This window comes from Mirounga leonina, unplaced genomic scaffold, assembly GCF_011800145.1.
Source record: "Mirounga leonina isolate KUSES-001 unplaced genomic scaffold, KU_Mleo_1.0 Mir_92, whole genome shotgun sequence".
Lineage (NCBI taxonomy): Eukaryota > Metazoa > Chordata > Mammalia > Carnivora > Phocidae > Mirounga > Mirounga leonina.
In genome coordinates this window covers 15,186,940-15,206,014 of record NW_023270852.1, presented here as the reverse complement: position 1 = coordinate 15,206,014, position 19,075 = coordinate 15,186,940, and the positions used below count along the sequence as shown (strand labels likewise).

General features: G+C 54.3%; 1 protein-coding gene across 5 annotated transcripts in view; it reads right to left on the bottom strand.

Moving 5' to 3' along the window:
• The window catches only part of SLCO2B1 (solute carrier organic anion transporter family member 2B1), a 46,083-nt gene that overhangs the window by 9,830 nt on the left and 17,178 nt on the right, over positions 1 to 19,075 (bottom strand). For 4 of the 5 annotated variants that reach the window (XM_034995581.1, XM_034995583.1, XM_034995584.1 and 1 more), the window contains 5 exons: positions 17,704 to 17,943; positions 17,364 to 17,462; positions 15,064 to 15,254; positions 6,253 to 6,355; positions 2,447 to 2,804 (listed from right to left, as the gene is read on the bottom strand). In XM_034995581.1, coding sequence (XP_034851472.1) covers positions 2,447 to 2,804; positions 6,253 to 6,355; positions 15,064 to 15,254; positions 17,364 to 17,462; positions 17,704 to 17,943 — 991 coding nt within the window. The remainder of the gene's footprint in view (positions 1 to 2,446; positions 2,805 to 6,252; positions 6,356 to 15,063; positions 15,255 to 17,363; positions 17,463 to 17,703; positions 17,944 to 19,075) is intronic. The other variant, XM_034995582.1, reaches the window with a different exon arrangement.

Below are 19,075 nucleotides of genomic sequence, written 5' to 3'. Positions count from 1 at the left end.
CAGTATCTCTGTCAGCTCTGCTGGGAACCCCCTCCCATGGCCACCCTGCAGTCTCACGGCCTCTCAGCTCCCTGTCACTACTCTGTTCACTGTGGCCACTGCATGACTTAGTCCCACCAACTCCCTCTGGAGGGCCTGCCCCCAAGTCCCAGGAGCACCCCTACTCTAGTCAGGTGGGAGATCAGAAGAAAGGCTGAATCCGAGGGGTTAGGTCACCCTCGGTGGGGTGGGGAGGTGGCCCCTGGGACTCAGAGGAGGACCTGACTTCATGGCTCAGAGGGAGAAAACCTGCCAGGGAGCCTACGGCCAGGCTACAAATGAGGAGGGGGCCCCAGTGGGCAGCTGAGGGTCCTGTGGGCTTAGGCTGGGTATGGGCAGAGGCCCAGGCAGTGGGGCAGGTCTGGCCAGCTTAGTGAGATCTCAGTTCCCTGGAGAAGAGGTTCAACTCAACAGGGGGCTGGGGAGGTGGGTAGGACAACTGGGTACCAGAGTTGGGAAGGGGGCCTCGGGGCAGAGGTAAATGCACTCCTTCCCTCAGGAGGGGGTTTCCCTCTGACAGTGGATGGGGGGAGATCATCTCTTCTTCCTTCCCTGCCAAGCAGGAAAGGGAACGGGCTGGTACTGCCTGAGCTGAGGTGGCACCAGGGGATTCTGCCCAGGGTCAGGCACCCATCAGGTTGCCCTGCCAGCAGCAGGAAGGCTGAGTGGATGAGAGGGGGGACTCTTCCGCAGCCCCTTGCTCCTGTGGGGAGAGCCCTGGCTCACCTCTCTGAGCCTCACTATCCTCATCTGTGAAATGGGCATAATGGTACAACCCATCTCAGAGATGCTGTGAAGGTTCAATGAGACAGAATATGGGAAGAGCTGAGCTGGATGCTGGGTGCGTGGGAGACCTCAGTTCTCGGCAGCTGTCGGTATCACTAGTTGGGCTGAAATATGAGAAAGCCTCCTGAATTTGCTCAGTTGGTCCCAAAAAGCTTCTTCAATGAATTAGAGTCCAAAGCTCAGTGAGTAAATTGCAAGAACAAAGATGAGAACACAGTGAGATGAGATGTCAGAGTCGAGGCGAGAGGCAGAAGAAAAGGGAAATAGGCACGTGTGCTAGGCTGACCTTTCTCCATTTACTTTTTGGAAGAAAAAAAAGGGGGGGGGGTGCCTGGGAGGCTCAGTCGGTTAAGCAGCCAACTCTTGAGTTCGGCTCAGGACGTGATCTCGGGGTCCTGGGATCGAGCCCCATGTCAGGCTCTGTGCTCAGCGAGGAATCTGCCAGAGATGCTCTCTCTCCTTCCTCTGCCCCTCCCCACCTCATGCGTTCTCCCTCTCTCTCTCCCCCCTCCCAAAATAAATAAATAAATCTTTTTTAAAAATAAAAAAATAAAGGCCCTGCCTCGCTCCTCAGACCAGGGACTGCAGAGGGCCTGGCTAAAGCTCCACCCTCTGTGCCTAGAACAAGGGCTCTGCAGAGGGGAGACAGGAGAGTCGCCTTACTGTCTGGGAGAAGGAGGGACAAGGCAGGAAGGGAAGGGAAAGGATGATGAGGGAGAGGTTGTGATGTGGGGCCTGGGCCAGAGAGAAGAGCTGAGCCTCTGTCAGGGTGGGATAGCTGGCATGCGGGTGGAGGGAGGAGATGCCCAGGGAGAGGTGGGAACGGAGACAATCGGGGAATTCTAGCTGGGTCTTGGGCCAGCCTAAGCCTGGAGCAGTTCCCAGGGAAAGTGAAGTCATTCTGGAGAACAGGCAGCGAAGTAACTTCCAGCACCCTCTCGAAGACTGCCCCCAGCGGGAGAGAGCATATGCCTGAGGGTGAGAGGACAGAGAAACGAGAAGGGAGAGAGGCATCGGAGGCTTTCCTCTTGGTGCTGCCTCAGATGTGGGAAAAGAACCTTGAGTTTTAGGGTCATGGAACAACAGCATTTTAGCTGCCAGGCTCTAAGAGCCGCAAGTCTTCAAGGCCTCTGGGGGCCAACTCCTTCCTACAGCTTAAGTCCCTTCTGCAGCGTCCATGACAGATGCCTTCCAGCCCTGCTTGCCCCCTCTCTCTACACCCCCGCCCCTGGGGGATGGAGAGTGTGCGGGCTTCCTAGGCAGGCCTTTCCCCTGCCTGGGAGCGAAGCCTTCCTCACGCTGAGCTGGGTCCTGCTCTCTGACGTGGCCTCTGCCTTACCTCGGCCACTCTGGAGATGCCGTCCACACAAGTGGCTTTGCCCTGCCTTGGCTTCCACCTCTCCCCAGGCCTGAGCTGTCCCGTCTGTGAAGTTCCATCCTTGCCCCTCTTAGTGACGCCTGACACCTTGACTGGAGACTCAGAGAGAGAAGTCCCACTGCTCTGAAGCCAGGAGAAGGTGCTGATGGAGAGTGAGCTCTGAGGTAGACGGGCACCCCATTCCCCTGGCCTTGTCCGGGCCCCCTCCCTGACACCACCCCCCCTTGCTTCTTACACACTCACCCAGGCTGGCGGATGATGCCTGCAATCTGGTGGGTAGAGCAGCCCATGAAGAAGAGGGGCAGGCTGAGAAGTAGGCCGAACAGCGCCCCCAGCAGGCAAAGGGCGCCACAACGCACAGGGCCCAGGTGGAAGCGCTTGACCAGGATGCCCCCGACCACGATGCCCACGATGGCCGACGGGATGCTGAGGCAGCCTATGAGCAGGTTGGCATAGGACGCTGTGACGGAAAACTGGCGCTCCAGGAACTTGGGCAGGAAGGTGGCCATGCCTGCCACCGTGGACGACATGCACACCTGGGACAGGACCACCAGCAGGAAGATGGGGTGGCGCAGGGTCCGCAGCAGCACCCTGGGGAACACTGTTGGGGTGAGCGGGGAGAAGGTCAGAGTGGGTAGGCCAGCCGTGCTTTCGTTTCTGTCCTGTCTTGCCCTGTTCAGCTGAAACTGGCCCGTTCCTTCCATGCCGTCTCATTTAATTCTACTGCACCCAATTCCATTCCGTTACGTTTGACTCCTTTCCATTGAATTCTATTCCGCTTTTGAAACTCAGTTTCGTTCCATTCCATTGAATTAGACTGCACGCTATTCAATTGTGCCTCTTTCCATTCGATTCTATCTAAACTTCGATTTCATGAAGTTCTATTCCATACCTCCTATTCCATTCATCTCATCTCATCCCACCTCGTTCCATTTCTTCTGTTCTACTTACTCATCTCATTTTTCCTCACTCAGTCTTTTTCATCCTGTCCTGCTTTAGCTCTTTCCAAGCCAACCCTGGCCTGTGTCTTCTCTCCTGTGTCCCCCGCACGGGAGAGCAGCCCCTCCCCTGATCTTCCATCCCGAGTTTCTATGCTCCGCAGCACTTCCCTCACATACCACATGTTTCACTCAGCCACTTTACTGCACCCCACCAGAATATAAGCTTCATTTACAGCAGGGATTTCTGTCTGCCATGCTCACTGCTAAATCTCCAGAGCGTGGGGGCACAGCAGGCACTCAGGAAATATTTATGGAATAAATGAGGGAACGAATGAATGGCCAATATGGGATCAAATGTCGCAGTGTTGGGGCAGAAGTAAGACCTCCAGAGAAGGTAAAAACTGAGCAGGCTTGGTGCTGGGTAGCTTCTTGAGGTAGGACAGAGGTAGGGCCTGAAGAATGGATCTGAAGGAAAAGGAATTCCTAGTAGGGACGCAGCAAGAACAAAAGCACATAGAGAGACATAGAAGCGACGGGTCTGGCTTTGATGACCTCCCCCATCCCCCATTATCTCCTAAACTGGTGCCTTGTGTACAGCTTTCCTCATGCAGGTCCGCCAACCTGAAGGGCACGTGACGGGGGGAAGTCTCGAGGAAGAGCCTCAGGGGCAGCCAGGGTGATGGCCAAGGCCAAGAATGCTTTCTCTTCGGACACGTGCAATTCTCTCTCCACTAACATCAAAAGAGAAAGGCATGTGTTTCTGCCCACGGGAGGTGAGCTGGAAGTTAACATGAGGTGTGGGGGAGAGAGGAGGAAAGGCCCTTCTGAGAAGACACGTCAGAGGAGCAAATCACCTGGCAGTCGGGATTGGTGGGGAAAGATGGCCCTGGGGCCCCTCTGGGCCAAGTGGGAGGTCCCTTCTGTTCCTGCAGTAGCAAGACCAGAGTGTCTGTTGCTGGAGATCTCTGTGTGCCCTCAGAGCTTGGCCAGAGCCCAGTCAGCTAGTTCTCTAGCCCCCTGGGCCGGGCCAGGAACCATTTCCTTAGAAGCCAGAAAATAAAGACCAACAGTCCTCGCAGGGTGGGTAGGAGCTGGGCTGTGGAATTTCCCTTCCTTCATGTCTCAGGCCTGCCTCCCGTCCTGAGTCCCCTGCCCTACACACAGCGCACTGAGCCAGCGTCTGGAGCGAGAAGGTTGACACGTGGCCTGCACCCCAGGTAGCTGCTCCAGCATCCCTCCCTCCTGGAGTTGCCCTGGCCAGGATCCGCCCAGGCCATAGCGGTGCCCTCACTGGACAGGTGGGGCCCAAGTTCATCTAGAGCGGCCAGGGCAAGGCCAGAACTTGCCAGGGGTTTCCTGACTCCTAGTGTAAAGGCCATTCCGCCTATGGGACCCCACCCCACCCACATTCCCAGGCCTCTCTGGCTGCCCGAAGGCTCTAGCTCGTTACTTGCTTCTATCACCTTCTCCTGTGCTAATCATCCCAAGTGCACTTTGTACCCACCCTCTATCTCTTCAGCATTTGCAGCCTGTCCTTAGAACAGATGGAAAATTCCTGGAGGGCAGGGCTTTGCCTTTCACTTAGATAGGGATATCTGCTGGGAACTCCAGGGTCACCTCCGTTAGATAGCTGCTTCCCTTAGCTTAGTGCCTCCTCCATCAGGTAGGCTCCTCTCCACTCAAGAGATTCAGGAGCCGCCCACAGCTCAGAGGTATGTCCTCCCTCCACCGTAGGGATAGTCTTTCTTCCCTTGGTCAGGGGCCTCCCTTAACTCAAGGATAATGTCTCCCCCATCAGACAGGGGCCTTCTCTAACTCTGGGACTGTCTTCTCTCAAGAATTTCGGCCTCCTCCAGCTGAAGGGCCATGGTTCCTCTTCCCTTTGGCTCCCCCATGTCCCCATGTGGTCAAGGCCGAGCCTCAGGTCACCACTGATCCCTCTGGAACTCAGCAGAAAGCCCAGAAGCCAGGCTTGCTGACCAACTAGAGGGCCTATGGCTAGCCCTGCCTTGGTTTCCTCTAGGCTCACGGAGAAGCTGAAACCACCAGAGACAATCTGCCCAGGACACCTACTCCAGGATCCAATTTCAGTGATTAGCCCCAGCTTCCCTATGGGCGGAAGCCAAAGCAGTGATTAATAAACTCTCCCAAGGAGCCACCTGCTGGGGCCTTCCAGCAGCTGGGGGGTGATCTGAGGTTAGGGAGTCTAAGCCCCTCCTGCCTCTAGGCCCAGCCCCATGCAGTCCAGCCCTCCCCTTACCCCAGAGAGGCTGGAGAACTGGCCGCTGGATTACTGGTATCCCAACATCAGGTCTTAGGACACACTTCAAGAACTGGGCCTAATTAACTTCCTGTTTCAAGAGTCCTCAGTGGGGCAGGGGTGGGTGCCAAAGCAAACCCCGTGGTCATCACCCTCCTAAACCACAGGCAGCTCAACTTACTATCCCGGGATATGGTCAGAATAATAGCAGTAGGCCAGGGGTGATAATTGAAAAAATAATTATACCTTATATAAGTTTTTTTTTTTAATAATATACAAAAGGCTTTCCATTCATCACCCCATTTGATTCTCCTAATAGTCTTTGAGGGAAGCAGAGCCAAGAATTATCGGCCCTGAGGGTTTGGAGAGCTGAGAGGAAGGAGGGCCAGGCTGGCCGGGGGAAGGAGAGGAAGAGCACTTGAACTTGATCTAGAGGGACCAGGAAGATTTTGATAGCAATAAAAACTGACATTCCAGGCAGAGGGGATCATATAAGTCAAGACTTACAGGAGGGCGCCTTGGGTGGCTCAGTTGGTTGAGCGACTGCCTTCAGCTCAGGTCATGATCCTGGAGTCCCTGGATCGAGTCCCGCATCGGGCTCCCTGCTCAGCGGGGAGCCTGCTTCTCCCTCTGACCCTCTCCCCTCTCATGTGCTCGCTCTCTCTCTCATTCTCTCTGTCTCAAATAAATAAAATCTTAAAAAAAAAAAAAAAGACTTACAGGAGTGTATGGTGCTCATGAGGGGTCTGTAGGTGTGAGAGACAAATAAAGAAGGGCAGGAAGGGGCTGGATCCTGTACCATGCCCCTCTGGTCCCACTTCTCTATATCCTGGCCTGAGCTCCCTTACCTTTGATGAACTGGATCACTGTCAGGTCTGGTGCAATCTGGGTGAGGCTATCCTGCTTCTCCTGGGACTCCCCCGGGCTCTGCTCAGAGGGAGAATCTTCACCCTGGGAAGACACACAACCAAGGGCAGTCAGCTGGATGCCAGACATTCTGCCCCAAGATGCCTGTGGGCTGGGGAAACCCTCTGGGAGAGAAGAGGGTATGGGGCAGTCACCTCATCAAAGCAATAGGGGTCATCAGTGTTCCACTTGTTTTGGCCCCAAATGGGCCTGGATGGATTGATGCTGATGCGTGCTAGGTGGGGGTGAGACCTCTCTGGTGCCTGAACACCCTAGAAGGACCTTTGCTTCACCTTGGTGGGGGATCCCTGAGAAAGGCTCAGGTTGAGTGTCTTGCTAATCCAGCAGGATGGGCATTCAGAGCAGAAGGGAAGTTGATTGTCCGAGAAAATCACTCTTACATACGCACGTAGGACTGAGTCAAACTTTGTGCGGGGGTCTCTCCCCTGCTGGGCTCCCAGCTCTGCAAGCGCAGGTATCATGCTTATCTTGTTCTCTGTTGAAACCCTGGTGCCTAGCACAGGGCCTGGGGTGGAAGAGTGGGTATCTGGTAACTATGTATGAACAGAAAGAATGAAGAAATGGCAATGGGTGTGGCCAGCCAGGCTCTAGGAAGAAAAAATGGAATCAACAGGAGAGGCTATTGTGGTGATGCAAGCGATCTCCTACACCGATTCTGGTTAGGAATGGGGCAGGGGGTCCACACCGATTACCCCAGGGGCCTAGCCACCCGCCCGCCAGGCCACCGGTATGCGGGCGGGTGGCTCCATAGGCATCCTGCTGTTCTAGCCTCACGGGCACCTGCGAAGGAAAACGCTCCACACAGGCGCAGAGCAGCTTCGAGGTTAGGTAACTTGCCCAACATCGCACAGAACTATGATCTGAGCTTACGCCTGCCTGTGCCTAAAGCTCATGCTTTATCCACTAAGTCCTGTGAGTCGGAGGCCCTGGTGCAAGACGGGAAGAATTGGGAGGCACCTTTCCGGAGCACCGTGAAGGGGCCTGAAAGCCCAGTCTAAGTCCCTGGGTGAGGCACTGTGGGTCTGTTACTCATTTACACCTTAGAGCCGTGCTGCCTGACACACGAGCTACCGGCCACGTGTGGCCGCTGAGCACTGGAAATACGGCCAGTCCACACTGAGATGTGCCGTGAGTAACAAACACAGGCTGCATTTCAAAGACTTAGTATGAAAAAAAAAAGGAAAGTATCTCAGTATTTTTTAAATTTATGATATGCTAAAATGAGAATATTTTAGATATAGTGCGTTAACTTCAAGATATTAAAATTAGTGCCTTTTACTTTTGAATGTGCTACCAGTTAATATTTAGAATATACATATGTGGCTCACATAATATTTCTTTTGGACACGCTGCGTTCAAGACAATCGGAGAATCTCCTCGCATCTTTCTCTGTCCTAACCAAGCCGCGGAGAGTGGTGCGGGAAGGGCCCAGGACCGGGGGAAGAGTGCTAGGACCAGGATACCGCCCCAGGACAGGAGGGAGGAGATAAATTGAGATAAACTAAGAACCTCCCAACGTTCTATCAAGGACCACAGGACTGGCGGCTCAGCTCAGCGGTCTTTGGATGAGCAGAATCTGTGAGTTCCTTGCCTGGGGTTCCTTGTCCTCATGTAAGCAGTGAGGATGACTCCAGTGTCTGCACGTCCAACCCCCTGTGGTCTACCCCAAACTTTCACATCCACCATGTCATCTGATTCCCGTAGAAGTCTGGGGAAGGGATCATTACTGCACCTATTTTGCAAGAGGAAACTGAGGCCCCAGAAGAGGACGTGTCACCCAGGGAACAATGGGCAGAGCAGGTTCTCGAAGGCAGGTCCTCCAGGACCACCGTCTCACCCCTGTCTCATGCTGTGAAAAAGAGCACGGGGTTTGGAGATAGGAAGGAAGGGGCAGAACTTCAGGGGCTTGTGGGGGGGCGGTCAGGGAAGGCTTCCAGGAGAAGTGAGGTCTGGGATTGGGGTGGACAGAAAGGGAGAGGTTATTCAAAGCAAGGGCATAGGACAGCAGGAGTGTGGGGGTGGGGAGGGCCTTTCTGTGCGGGGGGGTTGCGGGGGGGTTGACAGGGAAGCCATAGGGGCTGGGGCAGAAGCTGGGCAGTTTGGAGGGCCATGCTAAGGGACTTGGGCTTTATCAGGTGGGTACTGGGAGCCTCTGTCCTGGGCTCTTCACAAGTTTCTGCCTCTCTCCGCACATCTGTTTTGAGGACTCCCGACCAAGAGCCGGCTCCGGAAACCAGAAGCATCGTGGCTCCGCTCAGAGCAGGGCTTGGAGTCAGACGCATCTGGCTGTGGTTTGCCCAGGTCAGCAGGCCTGAGCTGAGGGAGCTGGTTAGAACTTCCCCTCCTTGGGGCCATGTGCTGATGGCTGCAAGCCTGTGGGACCCAGTGTGCCGTGTGTGGTCTGGCACGTGCAAGGGCCCTCTGCCTGCCAGGCCTCCAGAGCTCCAGGAGCTGTCCTCGGGGGAAGCCGGGTGCCTAGAAAGCTCTGTGCGGGGCCGTGACCCCAGCCCCACGGAGCCTTGCTGACCCTGGTGGGTGGTAGGGCACTGTCTCTGCCAGCCCTCAGCTGCCATGGCACGTGGCCACGACAAGCGGCCACAGGGATGGGGTGATCTGCTAGCCTTCCCACCGCCGTGGGAGGGAGATCGTGTTTCTAGCAGAGCGCCCGGAGATCGGAGCTCCGCCGAGGACTGCCACACGCTTCCTCCGGCTTTCTCATACTGAGATCCGTGCAACTAGCCATGCTTCTTGTGTCCCCGTGGCCACCGGCAAGCCCAGAACCAAATAAGGGGTTCGGTTACATCAACTGAATTCATCTTTGTGGTCCATGCTCCTAAGTTTCCCCTTCTCTTGCTGATACCCCTTTTCGCGGCTGTTTCTATTTTCTTGCTTCTTGGTCCTGAGTGAGTGATTCGGCTCAGGTCCCGCGATGGCCTTCCCGGGGCTGAATCCCAGCTCCACCCTTCACTAGCCCTGTGGGCAAGTTATTTAATCTCTCTGGAACTTGACCCCTCAGGTGTAAATGGGAGTTATAGCTGCACCTATTTTATAGACAGATTACAAAGATTAAATGAGATAATACATACAAAGGGTTTAAAACAATGCATGGTCCAGAGTAAGCGATAGATGTCAGCCTAATTTCCCACTCCTACTAGTACCGTACGTGAGTTTGGCGTGAGCTGTAAGAATATTAGAAAAAAAGGTAATTTTTCCATTATTTTTCCTCTTAAGAGCTGGCTTGATCAGAGAAAGATATTAAGAATAAACACTCCGGGTCGTCAGGCACTGAACAACCCACTTCCCACTTTGCCTCGTTTCATTCTTACAAAAATCCCAAGGTGTGAATGTTAGGATTATACCCATTTTATAGATTTCAGAGTTCCAAGTGCAGAGGCGCATCTGGCTCCTGCTGCTAGCCCCCCGAGGCCAGTGTGGATGTCTCAGGCATCGAGGAGCCTCCCGGGCCAGATCAGCTACCGATCAGCTCTCTTAGTGAGCCTCAGTCTCTGCCGAACAGAGCATTGGACTAGATCAGTGTTTTTAAAACTGGGTTTTCAGCAGCAAAACCTTTCTCCAACCAAAGCCTCACTCAAAAGACTGACATAAAAACACATAAAACTAGAATCTGATTGGTGTGTGTGTGTGTGTGTGTGTGTGCAGGGAGGTGGAAGGCCCTTAGTCCTATTGGGGGACACCTCTCTTCAATCTCCCTATGGTGGCACCTTGGGGTTCTGTCGGTACAGTTTGAAATCACTGAAGGGCCTTCCAGTCCCAGTGTTTGAGGAAGCTCTGATCTACACCACCCGTGAGTAGGGGTGAGGCTCACCTTAGCCCTGTGGGGCCAAGACCTGGCTTGGTACAGACTGGTACAGGGGGAGGTGGTGCTGGCCAACCTCTGGGCACAACCTTGACCCTCTCTGGGCCTGAATCCCTCCATCTGTAGGTAGAGTGGGGGTTGAACTGGATGATCACACAAGACCTTCTACCTTGGAGCGTCGAGGAGGGGTGAGGGTGGCGTCAGAAGGCCTGGGTTTCGAGGGATGGAGAGGGACATATGAGGGCTCCTGGGCTGGCTGGGAGGGGTCCGGAGGCAGACCCGAGCCACCTTGGACCTCCCAGGGGCTGCAGAAGGAGCACGAAGTCCAAGAAGAACAGAAGCCCCCCGGCTGGCCCTAAGTTCTGGGCTTTAAGGGCCACTGCCACTGCCCACTCCTGTCCCCATCCTTGGCCATTCTCCCAAAGAAGCACATCAGCTTAATGATTGGGAGAAAACAGATTTCATAGACTCCTAGACTTGTAGGTCAAAATTATAGCCATGTAGAAACGTGAATTTGGGGAGTCAAAGATCATTCGAGGCATAGAGTCATAGAATAATAGAACACAAGTACTTTAGAAACACAGAACTTTAAAACTGTATAATATTAAAATCCCAGACTCTGGAAGATGGCCTAGAATAACAGACATGGAGACTCCTGGGAAATAGGAACCCAGAGAAGATGGCCAGTGGTACTCAAAGAACCCACAGACAGAGGCCAGTGGTACTCAGAGGCCGGGCAGGGACAGGGGCTCTTGGTGGACAAGGACTTTCTCAGCCCCTGGCCCAGCCTCAAGGGCAGGCACTCGGAGGGACCTGAGGGTATGGAGGGCAAAGGAGGGTTGCTGACTGAATGGGGTCCTATGACCAGAAGGACAGATAGGGCCAGATGACCTGCTAGGGAGCCCCTAAGAGGCCATCTGTACTCCACAGGTCCTACAGAACCATGTTCTAGGAGTCCTGGGGCTTGACAGGACCCTGGAGAGACAGGCTGATTATAGAGAGGGAGGCTACAGGGAGACTGAGGCTCACAGAGAGCTAACACATGCCCTGGTTCACTCACTCCTAGAAGGATATCTGGTGGCCACCATGAGGTCACAGATACATGGGCAGAACCAAAGGCAGGAAAGCAGAGACCCTGCCCCTCCGTGTCCTGGATGGCTTCCCCCATCTACCATCTCATAATCTTCTCTGTGGAGACTGTTCATGCTCCCCTCCCTGCAGGCAGAGGACTCTTAAGCACTGGCCATGGGAGAAGCCTGAGCGGTCAGTCAGTCATCCCCCTGTCCGTCTGCATCTGGCCTTCCTTCGTTACCTGAGAGCTTCTTGGGGGCAGAGGCTGTGGACTGCACCCTTTTCTCCCACAGTGGAAGGGCTCCTGTACTGCTCCATTTGGAGAAGACATCATTCAACCTGTCAGAGGTGGTAGACCCTGTCTAATCTTCTGCCCATTGTACAGATGAGGAGACTGAGGTCAGTGACCTTCACTGGGTCACAAAACCCTGATATTACATGCCACCATACCACCATTAAAAACTGCATTTACTTGTAGGAGGCTATTTGGGGGACCCCTGAGCCTGGGAGAAGATACTCGGAGGGATTTCAAAAGGAGTCTCCCCTTCACTTCCCTCTCCCCACCCCCACCCGTGCCTGTTCCCACTCTCTACAGAAGATACACCTCCCATGTCTGCGGGCCTGGACCTTCTGGCTGCCAATTCTACCTAACCGGACCCTTCCTCCCAGTCCATCTACCTCCCCTTCAGTGGCCTTAGTGGGCTGGGCCAGCCCGAGGCAGCAGAGCTGGCCGAGGCAGCCTCAAGGAGGGGGGGGGGCGAGGGGCGGGCAACAATTCCTCCCACATCAATATTTATTGCCTGCGAGCTGCTGGAAGCAGATCATCATGTTCTCAGCCTTCGGTTCTTTTTTAAGAACCTCTCACCCCCTTCCTTCCTCACTCCCCATCCCCAGTGTGCTGACAGAATGAATCCAGACAGCCAGACAGGTTCACAGCCGGGGAGCAGGGTTTCCAAGCTTCACAGAGACGCCGCTCTTCAAATCCAGATGCCTACCACAGCAACTTCGCCTCAAGAAACCGTGCGTTCTTAGACTTCCAGGCACACAGCCTATGGCTCCGGGAATCCACCCTCGGCATCTCCGGCAGCCGGACAGAATGGGGAAGTGTCTTGCTCAAGGTCACACGGCGGCCACGTGACCGAGCCCAGCCATGCCTCCCACTGGCTTCTTCCATCTAGTCTGCCCCGTGGCTCAAGTGGTTGTCCTCTGTTCAGATGTGAGGCGCAACCTGGACACTGCCCGTAACCAGAAACTCCTCACTTCCCCTGTGACCACCCCTACTTCTAAGAACTCTTCCCCCAGGTTCTAGGAATTCCTATCTCATTCAAATTCTGGCCAAGCTAGGCAGAACCGGGAAGGGCCATCTGTGGTTTCATATGCCTTCTTCCCCTGAAATTGGTCGCTTGCAGGGCCTGCGCCCTCTGCCTCTGAGCCCAGCACCAGCCCAGGCCCGCACTGTCCCGGGATGTCTCATAGCAGAGCAGCGCCCGGGCTGGGCATTGTCTCTCCTGGGTGGCTCTTGCAACTTTTCCCTTTCCCCACCCCCCCACCCCCCACCCCCCACTGCGGGTGCATGGCTTTCCACCTGGACCACAGCCAGAGGGGCTGCACCAGTCTCCCTGCGCCCACTGCTCCCCCCCTTCCTCTATCCCGTTCTCGGCTTAGACCCTGTGATAGAGCCACGGGACACCCGTTTACCCTCCTTCCGGGGCAACCAGCTGCCCTTGAAGCTGGTAGGCAAAGCCTTCTCTGATCTGGCCCCTCTTGGCTGTTCTAACACCAATTTTCACTGGCCTCCCACGAAAGAAACTTCTGCTCCCGCAGGGGTGGGCGATGGGTAGTGAGGTTCATAGAGCAGCCACCTTTGGGGTTGGACAGACTTGGGTTCAAATTCTAGCTTTTCTAGATGAAGACATTTTCAGCCCTCTCTCTTAGGCCCCGGCTTTCTTGCTCTGAGGAGGAGGGCCTCTCTCCCATGACAGCCAGCATATTCAAATGCACCAACATGCCTCATTAAATAGAATTATTCTTACTGCACAATATTCGACAGGCTTTTACAAATCATCCCTTTGAAACTAGAATTACTTAGCAACAAATAATTTATGATTGTGATTTCTCAACAATTGCTTCCCTGTGAAATAAGAAGAAATATATGTATGCAAATGTATATATTCCTGACACAGAGCTCCTAAAACTCTTGTAAATAAGAGTGCTTAGGAGAATCTTCTAATGTTTATAGTCTTTGACTCCAGTTCCTGACACAGAGCTCCTAAGATCTGTGTAATTTCCTGCGTGCTAGGAAATGACACCAAGCTCCTAAATCCCTTGCAATTTCCTGGGCGAGAAGAACATCTTTTGTTCTAATGAGATGACTCTCAGTGGGCCCTTGGATGGGAAATGGTCACCAGAAAGACCATGCCATGATTACAAGCTTAGAACTTACAGCTCCCCCACCCCCACCCCCAGGTCTCCAGAGAGGGGAGAAGGGCTGGAAATGGAGTTAAGGATTGATCATGTCTATATGGAGAAAGCCCCCACAAAATCCTAGCAGTATCGGGTTCAGGGAGCTTCAAGGTGCTTAAGCACATCCATTTGCCAGGAGGGTGACATACCCCAACTCCACAGGGACGGAAGCTCCTGTATTTGGGACCCTCCCAATCCCCTCCCTATGTATCTCCTCATCTGGCTGTTTATCAATACCCTTTATCATATCCCCTATTACATAATTAGCTGGTAAACATGAAGTAAGTGCTTTCTTGAGTTCTGTGAACTGTTCTAGCAAATGATGGAATCCAAGAAAGGGGTTGTGGGAACCCCTGATCTGTAGCCAAGTAGGACAGAAATTGTTGGTCACCTGGGGATGGGCCTACTACCTGCGACTGAAGTGCTAAAGAAAATTCGGTAAGGTCAACATTAATGACACATTGAACTTTTATAAAAGTTTCTATTTTGTCATTTTCTTTTGTACTCTGGAGCCAATTGATTGTTTTTAAGGCCTAGTGTTTTGGTGAGCCTCTGGAAAGCCTGGAGGCCCCCCACCCAGCATCATCTCTCCTGCCCAGTGGATCTCCTCTGAGGAAAGACCACCTGCCCCTCAGCCGAGCAGGGGGTTTCAGCGAGATATCCTCGAGCACCTCATGGCTTGTTACTTATCAATGACTTTTGGTCCCCACTAGGCTGTGCCTGTTTTAAGGGTAGAGGCCATGTGCTGAGCTCCAGTGTCGGCCTGACACCTGGCCCCAAGGATGCCCTCAGTATGCCTTTGTCCCCTCACTGCTTCTGGAAAGGCTGGATTCATTTCTACAGCTGAACCCTTTGTCCACGCTATGTCCATATCTAGAATGCTCCCTCTCCCCTCTCTAGGCTTCCACCATCCTTCAGAGTCCAGCTCAAATCCTGCCCCTTCAGAGAAGTTCTTCTCAGATGCCGCCCCCCCACCCCCCCCATTCTCCACCTCCTCCTACCTCTCAATATTGCTCCGGCACACCACGTTTAGAACTGACAGAAACCATGAAGTGACGAGCAGAGAGGCAGACAGTGTGATGGTTAGACAGAGGGCATGGACTCGGACAGGCTGGGGTTCTGACCCCAGTGCTGCCCTCACTGGCCGTGTGATCTTGGCTAGGTCACTTCCTCCTCGGGCCCCTAATCTCCTCAGCGTGCAAGGGGCAGGACATACTCAGTGTGCGGGGCTGTTGGGGGTGCAGTGGATGGAGCCTGGGCAGAAAGGCTTTGTAAGCTGTGAAGTGCAGTGCCCAGGAGGGATGAAGTCTACGGTTACAAGGGAGGATGGGTGGGTGGGGGCTGGAGCCTGGACTAGGGTGGGCCCATGGAGGGGGCTTACTTTGCTGACAGGTGAGGCTGCGGCTGCCAAGGCCCTTCGCCGAAAGCGGAGCTCGTGCTTCTCCTTGGGCATCTCCTTGGGGAAGAAGAAGTAGGGCACGGCAGCCAGGGCCACTGCACCAGCGGAGACGAGGAAGCCCAGCCACCAGGCCCCCACCCATCGGGGGTCCTTCGAGGTCAGGCTGATACCACCTGGAAGGGAAGACCATGGTGATGTTAGAGTCAGGACGGGCTGTCCCTTCTTGGCTACCACCCTGGGACTGGCCTTGGAGACACTAGCTGGCCCCAGGGGCCAGGAGTCAGGAGACCTAGGCTCCAGTGTGGCTTTGCCAGTTACGTCCCGTGTGACCTTGGGCAAGGCCTTGATCCCTCCTGGACCTCAGTTTTCCGACTACTGAGGCACTGTGTGTAGCGGTCAAGGTTATGGACTTTGGAAATGGACTGTTGAGTCTGAATTCCATTACTAATATAACCTTGGGCAAATTACTTAACCTCTTTGTGCCTCGGGGTCTTCCTCTATAAAATACAGACAATCATAGCACCTACACCACAGGGTCGTTGTGAGAACCATAGAAACCAACACAGGTAAAGCACGTAGTATGTGCTGTACAGCTAAACATACAGCTAAACATGTTCTTCTTCCTCATCTTACTGTTACTGTTTTGATTATTATTATTATTAAATTGATGGTTAGGACCCCTTTTGTGCTTCTCAGACCTGTGTCATTAAAATCACCAGGGTGCTTGTCAAAAATACCCAAGATCAACTTAAAACTACCACGGGGTGGAGTGGGAAGGTGACCAAGGAATCTTCCCTTTAGCAAGTTCCCCAGGTATAATTAGGACTATATTATTCCAGATGTGCTTCCTGGCTGGCCTGTCTGCTTCTCCCAACCAAGCCCTTGACCTCGAGGCCGAGTCGGATACTTCCTCCTTCAATTGCAACAGTATCCGCAAATGCTTTCTAACCACACGGATGCATGATGAGAAGCCTAGGAGTAGGGTTGGTTCCCAGGTGCTTGGGCCTGAGCGCTCCTGGCCAGGGCCAGAGTATACAATCTGCACTCAGCACACGTATCAGCTGGGGATGAAGGTGGCTTTTGTTACTAATTCCCTCCTCCCGCTATTCCTCCCCCTGCTTCTGTGCCAGCCTGGTGAGCCCGGGCACAGGCATCTCCCCAACTCCCCCGCTTCTCACACACCCGTCTGTGCCTGCAGCAGACATGATCTGCCCACCGCATGAAATCCCCCATAGAGAAAGGGCAGGAAGATCCGTCTACAGGAGCACCACATCTGCCCGTGGAGGAGCCGCATCTGCCACGATGATGGCAACAGAGCCCGAAAACACACCACCTTCCTGGAGCAGGGGCATGTCTGGGCCTGCTGAGGACCAACCAGAGCTCACGCTGGGCTGCTGGGCCCCCCTTTCTAGAAGGAAGGAAGGTGGGGCAGGACTATCCCTAGTGAGTCCTGTTCAGAGCTGCCCAGGAGGCACCCTCGTGCAAAAGCCAGAGAACAGGAAGCAGAATCGGCATGTCCATCCAGTCACGCGTGTGTCCCCTGAGGTTTCTAGGGCTTGCTGTAAGTCTCCAGGGGAGAGGAAACCTCTCCTACTCCCTGCAGGGTGTCAGAGCTTGGGGACCCTCACCACTCCCCGCTCCTGGCTGCCTTCAGACCAAGCTTCAGTCCCACTCCTTGGCCCACCCCTACTATGCCTGCATCAGAGACTGCTGTTCCCTGAGCGGGGCATTCGGCCCAGGTTCCCAGACTCTGAGGTGGTCAGAACTAGAAGGGTCTTTAGAGGTCACCCAGTAAATTTCCCATTTGAAGTAGGCCCAAGCTCACTGAGTCCTGCTCCAGAAGTTCTCTCCTGCATGCTTCTCTGTTTCACCCGGGTCTTGTTCCCCCTGAAGATGGGAGCCCCCTACAGACCAAGAGCGTATGTGCCCCTGTCTGCCCCGCAGTGTATCTGAGCGCAGGCTGGGGTGGGGGTAGCTCAGGGACGGGACTGGGTGAAGAGGCATCAGAATAGCAGAGACAAGACAACTGCCCATCTGGTGGTGTTCTGCAGCTTATCTTCATTTCTCACTGGATTCTGATCCCAGCTTGGGGAGGTGGACAGGAAGGAGAGTGTCTCAAAGATGAGGAAGCTGAGGCTCAGAGGTTAAGAGGCACGTCCGAGGTCAGCGGGATCGCTAGGATTTGGATGTGAGCCCCCTGGCTCAGTCTCCTATGAGGCCAGCGGTCAGTGAGCTAGCAGCTGTGTGCCCCCAGGGACGGCTGTGTGCTCTTTGAGGCTCACCTTCTGGCATCCGGTCGATGTCTACATAAAGGCGCAGCATGAGGCCGCCCAGCCCATAAGCCAAGCCTGGCCCCATCATGGTTACTGCAAACAGGATCCCTGCAACACAAAGCCTGGGTTAGGCCCCCTGGCCCTGGCTTCCCTCTGCAGATCAGCGCCTGGCCAGTCTCCAACAGGTAAGAGCGGCCCATCTCCCCTGGTCAGGCCCAGGAAACTCCAGGGCTTCTCCAGACCTTTCCTGGCCACATGGGGCAGAGGTCAGGAACTCTGCCCAGCCCCTACCTAGTCCTCTCATCCTCTGACCTCTGAGCCTGGCCCTCCCTCTGAGCCCGGTTCTCACCAAGGTAGAGAGGCGAGTTGCTGTTGTGGGCAAAGTCATCGATGTAGGAGATGCCGAAGGGCTGAATGGGCACTGCGCCCACGCCAAGCAGGGTCTGGGCCGTGAACATTATCCCCACCACAGCCAGGTGCTGGGCCTCCGTGTAGCTTGAGCAGCTGCTGTTGGAGGGGGCTGGGGTTGGGGCTGGGACCGAGGTTGTGGGCTGGCACAGAGAAGCCTCAAAATCCTGTGGCATGTCCACTACGAGATGATAAAAAATATTATGACGAGAGCTAAGACTCTTAACACATCGTGCTCTGGATGCAAGGCACCATTCTAGGTGCTGTGTACATAAACCATCTGACTCCCTCCCCGCAACACCTAGGGGATGGGTGCTCTCATTACACCCATTGCACAGATGAGGAAACTGATGCTCAGGCAGCAATTAGCAAAGGCAGAGCCAGGATTGGAACCCAGGCAGCTTGGCTTCGAGTCCACGCTCTTCAACTACCCTATGCCACCTTTCTGAGCAGAGGTATGTGGAAGTTCCGTGGCAACCGTGGCCCTCGGGTGGGGTGGGGCTGTCAAAGGAGATGAGTTTGAACAGGGCCAAGAAGAACAAGATTTTCCAGAAGAGAAGGTGGGAGGGGTGCTCCAGGGAGAGGTCACAGCACAAGCAGAAGTTCAGCAGGGAGGACTCATAGTGTGTGAGGGACTAGGCCAGGGTTGAAGGCAGGGCCAGGCAGGGGAGGGATGCTGGGGCTGGACTGTGGAAGGCTCCAGGGCCCTTGGCCTTCATTTTGGGTGGGCAGGACAGCTCAGGACACAGATGCAGAGTTCAGTAAAGGGGAATTTCTTTATTTAGCACCAGACAGTTGCTCCCTGTAACTCACCAATATTTGGTAAGCAAACTTAAAGAGACACCCTTGCTATTATTATCCCAAATGTGGGTGTAGATGTGGCCTTCTCTGTGTGGCCTGCCCAGCCTTTTCTGGAAGCTGGGCTCTTGAGAAAAAGCCATGTGAACCAGGGTCAAAGGCCTGGACCTTCAACCAAGGTTGCATGAGTTGAAGCCTGGGAGACTTTAATGGAGGTCCTCAACTTGTCTGGGCCTCAGTTTCCTCCCCTCTCAAGAGTCTCCTAGAATGGAAGTTTTACAGAAATTCAGAATTCAGAAGCAAAATAATTCAGTGGTTCAGAGCAGGGGCTCTGGAGCCAAGCCACCTGGACATGCCATGTCCCCACGAGCTGTGGGTCTTGAGGAGATCCCCCCCTCTCTGAACATCGGTTTCCTCACCTGTAAAAGAGGATGCCACTAATACCCGATACTGGGCCATGAACATGGAGAGTGAGTGCTGCCCGTGCAGAGAGCCTACTAGACATTTCAGGTGAT